At 43.0% G+C, this 10696-nt stretch overlaps 2 protein-coding genes across 2 annotated transcripts; both read left to right on the forward strand.

Annotated features, from left to right (window-relative positions):
- The first annotated feature begins 112 nt into the window (after positions 1-112).
- LOC109868953 (transmembrane protein 115) lies at positions 113-4351 on the forward strand. Its single transcript, XM_020458730.2, has 2 exons — positions 113-2005; positions 2401-4351. Exons 1-2 carry the CDS (start codon positions 1149-1151, stop codon positions 2630-2632), a joined length of 1089 nt encoding a protein of 362 aa, XP_020314319.1. The 5' UTR covers positions 113-1148; the 3' UTR covers positions 2633-4351.
- Positions 4352-5768: 1417 nt separating this feature from the next.
- On the forward strand, positions 5769-10320 carry LOC109868954 (rho-related GTP-binding protein RhoA-B-like). Its single transcript, XM_020458731.2, has 5 exons — positions 5769-5937; positions 7814-7971; positions 8880-9000; positions 9226-9356; positions 9560-10320. The coding sequence occupies exons 2-5, from the start codon at positions 7816-7818 to the stop codon at positions 9731-9733; spliced, it is 582 nt and encodes a 193-aa protein (XP_020314320.1). The 5' UTR covers positions 5769-5937; positions 7814-7815; the 3' UTR covers positions 9734-10320.
- Positions 10321-10696: the final 376 nt, after the last annotated feature.

Below are 10696 nucleotides of genomic sequence, written 5' to 3' on the forward strand. Positions count from 1 at the left end.
ATACATGTCAGTTTGAATAAATGTTCAAATTATCCATGCCCCATAGGCTGCCCTTTCCACATGGAGCTCAAGGATCTAGCAACAACAAAAAACTATGTTTCCCATAATCAACTAGTGCACCAAACTGGCGTGACTTGACGCTTCGTGTGTGTTGGTGACGGTGGCACTGGCAGCGCAAGCGTTGTTGGTCAGTGTGAAATGCTGGGAGTGCCTCACAAGACAACAAATATTCCCGAATAAATATTTTTCTTTATATCGGAATAACGTTGAAGTAACCCAAGAGACTTCTGACATTCTGAAATCGTAGTGACTCAAGTAATTTCGCGTGAACCTCTAATTGTTTGCCTCGACAGCATTGCTTTGACGGCCTGTTGCTTGCTAGCTAACGCAGGAAATCCTCTAACGTTAGCTAGCTGGTGGACTAATTTGATCTGTGTGCCGAGGCGAGAAAAAAAAGGAGCTGGTACTGTTTCTTTTTTGTAGTTTTCGTAGTTATACAACTCAAACCCGTTTATCAAATGGGTTCATGAACTATAATGGCGGATTTAAAACATCGTAACAGTCTGACTTCTTCCTTAGCTAGTTAGCCTAGCTAACTACTTATTCCACAGTGCTTGCTTACCAGCAAGCTGATGACGTTTATTATCTAGCTAGCGTTTGCTGGTTGAAGATCTGGGAATTTTTGGTATGATTTCTAAAGTCAAGTAGCTATTTACTAATTGGGAAGTTAAATTGTATGTAAACTTCGAGGATGACACCGTTCAATGTCAATTGAGCGTAATTGGGATGTTGCTAAATGTGTCGGCTAGCTTGCTAGTAAGTTATCTAACGTTTGCCCAACTACTCTTATCTAATCAGAAAAAAGGTAACTTCAGCAAAGTCCATAGCAAGGTAGGAAAGTTGCTCCATCAAGTGTTTTGAACAGTGAGACCATAAGGTTGATTTTAAACCATTAATTAGCATTGATTAATCAAATTATTTCCCGGATGAATCTTCACTATAGAGAGTGGATGTTGTCTGGTTCCGCTAATTTCGTTTGTTATTCTTGGCACTGCTAAAAAAATAAGAAAAAAAAGGCCAGCACGTGTGAAGTTGCGGGTCAGACAAACTTACTCATCTGCCCTTGCTCAAGACTAACAGACAACACAATGAATCGCTATCTGCCAGTTGCACGACAGCACTTCTTTGGCGCATTAGCCAATACGAGCGTTGTGGTGAAGTCCATAAGTGCCATAGTGCTCCTTCTGTACCTGCTCTCATGGGCAGTTGACACTCCATATGCCCTGGGTGTGACACCTGGCTACCTCTTCCCCCCTAACTTCTGGATCTGGACCCTGGTGACCCATGCCGTGGTGGAGCAGCATGTGTGGGGAGTGGCAGCCAACGTGGGGACTGTTATGGCCTGTGGCCGTCTGTTGGAGCCTCTGTGGGGCGCCTTGGAGCTGCTCATCTTTTTCACTGTGGTCAACATCTCTGCAGGCCTCCTGGCTGGCCTCTCCTACTTGCTCACGTATGTCGTCACCTTCGACCTGGACTACCTATTCGCGGTGCGTGTCCACGGGACACCAGCCTTCCTCGGGGGGGTGTTGGTGGCCCTTAAGCAGACCATGGGGGATACGACGGTGCTGCGGGTTCCCCAGGTGAGGCTCAAAGCTGCCCCGGCGCTGGTCCTCCTCTGCTTTTCCCTGCTCTGCCTCTCAGGCCTGCTGGAGAGTGCCGCCCCACTGGCGGCCTACAGCTTTGGCGCCCTGGCAGGCTGGGTCTACCTGCGCTTCTACCAGAGGCACAGCCGGGGCCGTGGCGACATGTCAGATCACTTTGCCTTTGCATCCTTCTTCCCTGAAGTGGTACAGCCGGTGGTGGGGCTGCTGGCTGGCCTGGTGCACGCAGCCCTGGTGAAGATCAAGGTTTGTAGGAAGATGGTAAAGCGCTACGACGTGGGGGCACCTTCCTCCATCACCATCAGTCTGCCAGGAACGGACCCCCAGGACGCAGAGAGGAGGAGGTGAGTGCTCTAGAGGCCCAAATAAACACAAACGCAGGCATCCATTTACCAAGAGTTGTTTACCTCATGCTTCATTTTCTGGTTGACACACTTGCAAGCTATCATACTCATGTCCTTGTTTACATAGATGGCAGTTAAGCCTACATACTGTATCATCACACATCATTTTGTGTTGCTGCCTTGCTATGTTGTTGTCTTAGGTCTCTCTTTATGTAGTGTTGTGTTCTCTCTCATGTCGAGGTGTGTTTTGTCCTATATTTGTTATTATTATTTTATTTTTGATTTAAATCCCAGCCCCTGTCCCCGCAGGAGGCCTTTTGGTAGGCCATCATTGTAAATAAGAATTTGTTCTTAACTGACTTGCCTAGTTAAATAAAATGATGATCGTCTTACAGGCAGTTGGCGCTGAAGGCCCTAAACGAGCGACTGAAGAAGGTGGAGGACCAGTCGACCTGGCCAAGCATGGACGATGAAGACGACGACAATGAGGATGAAGTTCGGACCGACACTCCCCTGCTCTTGGGACAGGAGAGAACGACGCCAGCAGGGGGGTCTAGCGGCTCCCAGAGCACCACGGGACAGGAGTCCAGCATCATCAGCTTTGAAGATGCCCCCTCCCGCTCATAAGACACACTGATACACACTCAGTCATGCTTAGTTTTGACTAGCATACGCTACAGTGACTACACATGCACATATTAGCCCTAGCAGTTTGACACATTGTCAACATTGTCAGGCCTATCAGTTTTACGGTCTGACTCCCCAAAGTTGTACACAAATACCATCACAGACCCATCGCTCCCCCGGGCCCACCCTCATATGTTCATTGAAACGTTAATGCAATGTACAAACATATTGGTTGGACTCTCCCTACCTACCACTTTGTGTCTCTCCTGAATAAAGTATTGAATGGGTGCACAAAGTGTTTCGTAAAGCTCTTTTGCCCCAAAAGACAGCTGCTCCACACCTGCTACTCGTCTGGCTCCCAGATTTTGTGACTGAGACACTTGGACTGGAGCAGAGACTCTTGGCAAACTCCCCATCTGTTGCTATGTGTTACTATTGTCCCAGAGTAAGCTTTCAGCAGACGGACTGAGATTCTCAGCGGTTTTCTAGGTCATCCTTTTGTCCTGATGGGTGTTTAATTTTCAAGGTCAAATACGTCTTTTCTCTGGTCCCCATCACTGAAAGACTGAAATGAATCTAGGTTTACCCCACAGCTGTTTTACCGCTGTTAGATCTTCTGTTTTCAAATGTTTCCTACATTTGTGGGAAACCTGATAATTTGTTGCTCTGTGGATGATGATGCGTTTCCTGTACCTGTTTTGAGGGGTTTACTTTTGCTCTGAATACTTGAGGTGATTTTCAGAATATCAACTACTCTGAGTCAGAGTTGGATTACTAGATGGGGAACCATAGCCATAATAGAATAAAGGGAATGTGGGTGTGTCTTCCTCTTTGTTCATACTGTTGATTTGAGTTCTGTCAGAATATTTAGTTCTGGACAGAAAGTTTTGTGTGTGTTTGGATTTAGGTGAATGAGTGTGTAACTGGGAGAGGGAGAGCACTAGATTGTTTACACAGTGGCTTCCTGTAATTTCTCACTGGTTTGCCCTGATAAAGTTCAGCAGCTTTTGACAATGACAGTAATAGTCACTGATGCACTCTTGACAGGCCGCCTTCTCCCTAAGGAACATTTTTGTCAATCTCTTGTTTGTTTCTTTGGCTACGTTCCCACAGGCAGCCCTATTCACTTTTTCTTCCACTAATTGGTCTTTAACTAATCACAGATATTTTTCAGAGCTGACCTGGTTGGTAAAAACGCAGCTTCAGACAGGCAGCCCAATTCTAAACTTTTTTTTCACTAATTGGTCTTTGGACCAATCAGGTCAGCTCTGATGTGAAAAGATCTGATGTGATTGGTCAAAATACCAATTAGTGGAAAAATATCAGAATTTGGATGCCTGTCTAAACGCAGCCTTTCTAGTTTCTCTTTCTTCCCCTTATTAATCTGTCTCAGTGTTGGTTAAGATAAGAACTGCACTCTTAATCTAACACACAATGTATTTATGAGGTTTGTTAATGCTAGTGGCAGTACCTGTTTGTGTGGATTGACTGGAAATGTTTAGGTGTGGTGAATGATGGCAATACTGATGCAGTTCTGTTTAATTTGTTGGTGGTGACTTCAAGGCTTGGTTTTCAGATATTGTCCGTGCACAGGACAGTTTTCCCTGATTTCCACTATTGGTGTGTTTCTTTCTACTGTGGCCATTGCAGATTCCTCTTTAGTTTCTGATCTATTTGTTTATCTCTATATGAAATAAAATATGATTGTATGACATGTAACAATAAATTGTCTTTTTGCAACACTGGGTAGGTAGTACTAATAGAGCACATGTCAGCTGATATTTATTTAGGCTGCCACTAGATGGAGCAGTTAGCACAGTATGTGATACTCTACAGCTGTTTCATTGTATGTCATGAAGGGCTTTGAACTGACAACCTTTTCCCAGGGGTACTCCACGTTGCCTTATTTAGGTGACTGTGACTTAGATTGGAATGCCTAATAGAAATAAATAATTTATCTAGCTTGACTTATATTTGTGATAAGGGTAGCTCAAATTCAAATGATTACCAGCCTACATTAAAACATGTTTTTACCAAGACACAGATAACAGTTAACATAAATCAACATGAGTGTACTGTATTTTATATTGCATTTAAAAAATGCTTATCCAGACTTTTTTAAATGGGTGTTACCTATATTTTAGATGATGATTCAGGCTTTCCAGGATGTAATTGGACTTACATTTGCATATATAATGAATGACAAGGGTTCATATTTTAAATTATATTTAAAAGTGATTCGTTATTTACACAGTTGTTGTGTAATGCCAGAGACCAGTAACACTTAAAACTAGGAACAATAACACCAGTGACAAATCTGTAGACAAGATGGCATAGCTAAAATGGAGGCCACAGTCGCTCAAACCACACTTCTTAAATTCAAAATAAATCACTTAATCATGTGATTTGATCAATTATTTTAAAACAATGTCCTTTCCCTTACTATAAACTGTGTAACACCAGTGACACATCTTAAGGCCTCACATCAAATTAATCATCCAATTGCTAACGTGCTTTTCAAAACAGACCTGGCTCCAATGAACCTTTGACCCAGGAAGAACTTGCCAAACAGTGCTTTTCAAAACAGCCCTGGCTCCAATTAACCTTTGGCCAAGGAAAAAGTTGCCAAATAGTTTAATCTTTTCAAAGTGGTGCATTTTAAAAAGGGTAACACCCCTCAGTGGTAACACCAGTGACATGGAATTGAGGGACAGCTATTCACAAAATTATTTTGAATAATGAGTTGATATTTATATATATATTTGTTTTTAAGTAGGTCACAACATAAAGCTTAAACTTTATTTTGCTTTATGACATTTAAAGTGGGAGAAAAAAACATGTAAAAAAAAATCAAAATATGTCACTAAACATCGACTCTAAAATATATACAAAACATGGTTTGCAATTTAACTGTCTTACATGTGTTTTATTAACAATATACTTTGTCATTATCTTTGTCATTATTCCTGGTGGTTATGGCTGGGACAGCAAAGCCACCATTTTCGTAGAACGACCCAATGCGAAGGAAGGAAGCATAATCTGTCCACTTCTTGGGTCCTTTCTAACATTTATTTTGTGTGGAAAAAGTTTTGGAATGCAGCTATTATTGAAAAACCAAATCTTAACGGTTTGGATGCTCATCGAAACCGAGTGACGTGCACGCGCAGGCGTGGCTCACGCTCGTCCCCGCCACCCCTCCCCCTCGCGTGCACACACGCAAAGTAATTCAACATTGTATCGAAACGAGGGTTAACGGCGAAGCAAGACAGCCCTGGGAAAACGACTGCAAGCCATCTAAACAACAGGTACAACTACTTTTGAAACACTTTTATCGAAATATGACAACATTGGTGGAGTGTAATGGTAGGATAAATTGTTAGAAAGTGGTCCGGCCGTACATCGTCGTCGGTCTCGCATTTCGAAACGAGCCCGAGAGGACGACCTCAATAGTAGTAACGTTATACCGCGTCCGCACTGACTCAAGCTACTGGCTAGCTAGCAGCAGTAACCGTTGGAAAAGGATCTCCATTGTTTTTATCCTTCAAAAGAAATTGCCAGTACACTAGGCTATGCTAGAAACCTACCGTATCCCCACCAGCTAACTTTCTTAGGTAGTTAGTTAACGTATGCAGAAGCAAGTCAGTATTTGGAACCAACCGGCGTGTTAGTTTGTTGCTGTTATCTAGAGCAAGTTAGCCAACAACTAACGTTATCGGTTAGCCACCATCATCAACGGTGCCCCCATAATTCTGACCAGTTGGCTAGCTTGCTACGTTAGCTAACTGTGTTTTGTCAAGTAGCTAACGCTACTGTAGCGTCCTAGTAGTGAAGTTATGGTTATTTCTTTTTTTACTTTAACGTGTAATCCTGTAAACAAAGGTTATACAGTACTCTTCTCGCTACCTAACTATAACAAACAAAACTTTGACTCTGATTGGGTGGCTTAGTTTGGCCCGGTCATAGATTTCAAGTATCAGTCTCTTTATTTTAGGTAACGTTGGTTAACTAGCTAGACAAGTTGCGGTTTGACCATTTTAATTTCACTTCAGATGGACCAGACACTGTTTTTCTGGTAGAGAGCTAGCGAAGTGAGTTTGTTGTGAATGGGGCCGCCCTTATACTGCGGACAACAGCCATCTGTTGATGCTTTGACGCCATCTTACCTAAACATTTGAATGATCCACCCTATGGGCAAAAATGCACCTAGTTACAGTAGCTTTAATGCCCGTCTATCCTAAGCAGTATTATAGTAGTAATTAATGTCAGCCAAGAAACTAAAAGCTGCTTGCCGTGCACCACTGTCTGATTTTGTCCTGAATTTGACTGCTTCAGAGAACCCATCTTATGTGGCGTTTGACTAATGGGGACATCACATTAATGATTACTAGGATACAGCTTTGGCACATACTTCACTTCTACAATCACATGATGTCCACAGGATCAGTGTGCTGGTAGTCAAATAACCAGTCAAATGTATCATGGTTATACATGGCAATACTAGCTAAATGTTGTCAAGACCTATTCTGGAAGTAGTCAAAACATAAGAGTTGGGGACTGTACATCAGAGTTGGTGCGTTCGGTCACACATGTCCCTCTGTCTAAAAATACATGGGGCATGTTTTCCACCTTGAATGCACCATTCATTGTCGGTCCTGACTTGTGATCCTAACATTCAGCAACTAGTTTAACGTGAGCAGCAATACGATCACTGAATGGATCGGCTGATTCTCTTTCCCTCTTTGCTGTCAATTTCCTTGCACACACATTTACCTGAGGAAACTTACTCAACAGTTATTAGTGGAGATTACCGGCGTCATGTGTAGAACATATACCATACCTGCAGTTTGTTCTGGATCATGCCAGTTTTGATAGAGCCTGGTTAACATTGGTTGTTGATGTCTTCTAAGACATGGATGGATAGGACCAGCTGGTTAAAGTTCAAAGTAAATGATCCCTTTAACCTCAGGTGTTGAAGGCAAGTGTGTTCCCCCAATAAGCCCCACTGGGAGAAATCGTTCGAGGATACAAGTGTGACTTAGCTTTGCGAATCTTCACAATTGTGTTGTCCAGTCAATCCACTACATTGATCCTATTTGAGACCACAGCAGTTATAAAACCTGTTTATTATAAGGCTGTTGGCTTGCTTGTGTTTCTTCATGCATTTTATTTCTCTCTTCTCAGGCATGGCAGCGATTCGTAAGAAGCTGGTGATTGTGGGAGATGGTGCTTGTGGGAAGACCTGTCTGTTGATAGTCTTCAGTAAAGACCAGTTCCCTGAGGTCTACGTACCCACTGTCTTTGAGAACTATGTGGCTGACATTGAGGTGGACAGCAAACAGGTAATGAATACAGACTCAACAACATACTTTTTTTATTTCTCAGTTGAAGGTGTAAACAAGGTTAGGTGAATTACGTAGCCCTAATTGCTAGCTGGTTTTCAAGGTCGCTTCACTGTGTTTAATAGTGCTGGTCTTGGCTATCATGGTATCGGCTCGATTGGGCTACATTTATCTGTAGCTATAGGGGCAGATGGGTATAATGGTATGGCACATGTTTGTTCAGTTAACCAGGTATAGAAACATATTAGGTGCAGCATATGCTTCTGAATGATGTAAGGAATATTTATTCTAAAGTTGTATTGTAAGACCCTATGGCACTTCATTATATTGCGGCCTGTGTGAGCTATAAACCCAGGTGTCCTGGTCTCAATGTGGCTCGGCTATAAATCTGGGACATCTAGATTTGATAGGCTGAATGAATTCTGCTTACGTCATGTCATACTTGTAGAAGTGTCTTGCTCTAATTTGCTTTCCCCATTTAACAACGAGAAGGGCAAGTAGCTTTCTATTAACCCTTTAGTGTGTCACACCGATGAATGTCTTCAAGAAATGTCCAGTTATTCATTTTCAAAGAGTGGCTCTTATCAGAGATGTGATTTTTCCCGATTTGCTGGGAGTTTGTTTTTCGGACATTGTCCTCTTTTCATTCCTCATTGAAGTTGGCCTACACCTAAAAGTAATATCCAATTATCCTGATTTCCTGTGTGTTCATAAGTCTGTGGTAGGCAGACTTCATTAACTGTACAATGTACATTTTACTGAATCAATGTGTCCAAGGTAGTCTATGGTTTATTTCTCTTGCCAGAGGTTTGCTGATTAACCCAGTCACTAGAACAGCTGACATACACTTGCCACTTCAAGCATATCTGTATGAGGGTTAACATTAGTTGTTCTCTACTCTGTACTAGGTGGAGCTGGCTCTGTGGGATACAGCTGGCCAAGAGGACTACGACAGGCTTCGCCCCCTCTCCTACCCCGACACTGACGTCATCCTCATGTGCTTCTCCATTGACAGCCCAGACAGCTTGGGTGAGCTTACACACTCTCTTGCTGTCATCCGCACAAGGTTTCCTTTTATAGGTGGGTTGTTCAGCCCATTCTGACTAGTGAAGTACTCACTCACACATCCAATACGCATAGGACAGCAATAGCTCTTCTGCACCTCCTTCCTCCGGTACACTACCCCATATCTTCCCAAATGTACTGAGTGTTGGTGTGTGCTTGTCTGACCCTTGACCCTTTGATTCCGTACAGAGAACATTCCAGAGAAGTGGACTCCAGAGGTCAAACACTTCTGTCCAAATGTTCCCATCATCCTCGTAGGCAATAAGAAGGACCTGCGCAACGATGAACACACACGCCGGGAGCTGGCCAAGATGAAACAGGTACGTAGAAAGGACAGGCACATTTTTTTTTCCCTCCCTCTACAAACTCGTGGGATTATAAACGAACTGGGATGAGAGAAAAAATGACCACGTTGGCTACAAAGCTTTCGGGGAAAACTCACCCTAAACTATCTGTCACTCTTTCCGCATGATATGGTCAGTGCTTTTTGGATGTCCTGACAGTGCCTCTTAACTCTCTGTAGGAGCCAGTGAAGCCAGAGGAGGCCCGTGACATGGCCAACCGGATCGGAGCGTTCGGCTATATGGAGTGCTCGGCCAAGACGAAGGATGGCGTGCGGGAGGTGTTTGAGATGGCCACCAGGGCGGCACTACAGGCCCGGCGAGGAAAGAAAAGCAATAAATGTCTCCTTCTGTAGACTGCATGACAGGACTCAGTCCCTGTACCAGGGGCTCTGGCAAGTGTGTGGATGGACAAAGGGGGTTGGATAAGCACCCGTTTACATCTCACCAACCCCCGGACCCCCTCACACTTGCCGACCGACCGTTGGAGCTCGTGTCCTTGCTTTGGGAGATGATCTTAGAACGTATACTTTTTTTGTTGATGTTTGGTTTTTACTCATCTTATTTTTTTAAGTCATGGTAAACATTTATCAGTATTTAAATTTCACCTGCCAAATGCTGTTGTTGGGGCAGTCGTGAGAAGGGCTGGCCTCTGGACTGCCAGTCAAGTGCTCTGTCTGCCTGGACTCTGGGCTGGCTGACGTTTCTTTGTTTGGAACACACAGGGCTGAACTCCTTTAAGTCTCTTATGTACAAATCATTTTAGTTTTTGGATGTGAAACCGTAAAGTAAGTGTTGAAATGAATAAACAGGAAAACATGTTGTATGCAAATCTGTAAATATAAGACGTGGGTATATTCATATGTATACACATACATGACTGGAACTGTATTTGTAAACTAGCCGTGGTTACATTGTGTAATAAATTACTTTCTATAACATTTCCTTTTTTGTTGTGGGAATTGAAGGGCTACAATTTGCTTTGCCGTGCAAGGATGCTTTTCAGGGATGTTACGGTCCAGTGCAGCTGTCTATATATCAAATCATTTCAAAAGTACCTTTAGTGATTGTTCTCAATGAAAATAGTCAAAAAGAATTAGTTTCTTAGCAAAGGGGAGTTTCTCAAGCAATCATTTTCATTGGACTGTCGGAGTGATCCGAGTGGGAAATTAGCTGTTATTGGCATAGAGTTTTGGAACTTATTGGTCTAACAAATGTTTTGCATGCTGATGTCACCATGGAAGACTAAAAGTAAATATGGTGTGTTTGAGTGGAACATTTGGTCAATTCGGTGATCATCGTTGGTCACTGCCTTTCAA

The sequence above is a fragment of the Oncorhynchus kisutch genome, linkage group LG24 (assembly GCF_002021735.2).
Source record: "Oncorhynchus kisutch isolate 150728-3 linkage group LG24, Okis_V2, whole genome shotgun sequence".
NCBI classification, from domain to species: domain Eukaryota; kingdom Metazoa; phylum Chordata; class Actinopteri; order Salmoniformes; family Salmonidae; genus Oncorhynchus; species Oncorhynchus kisutch.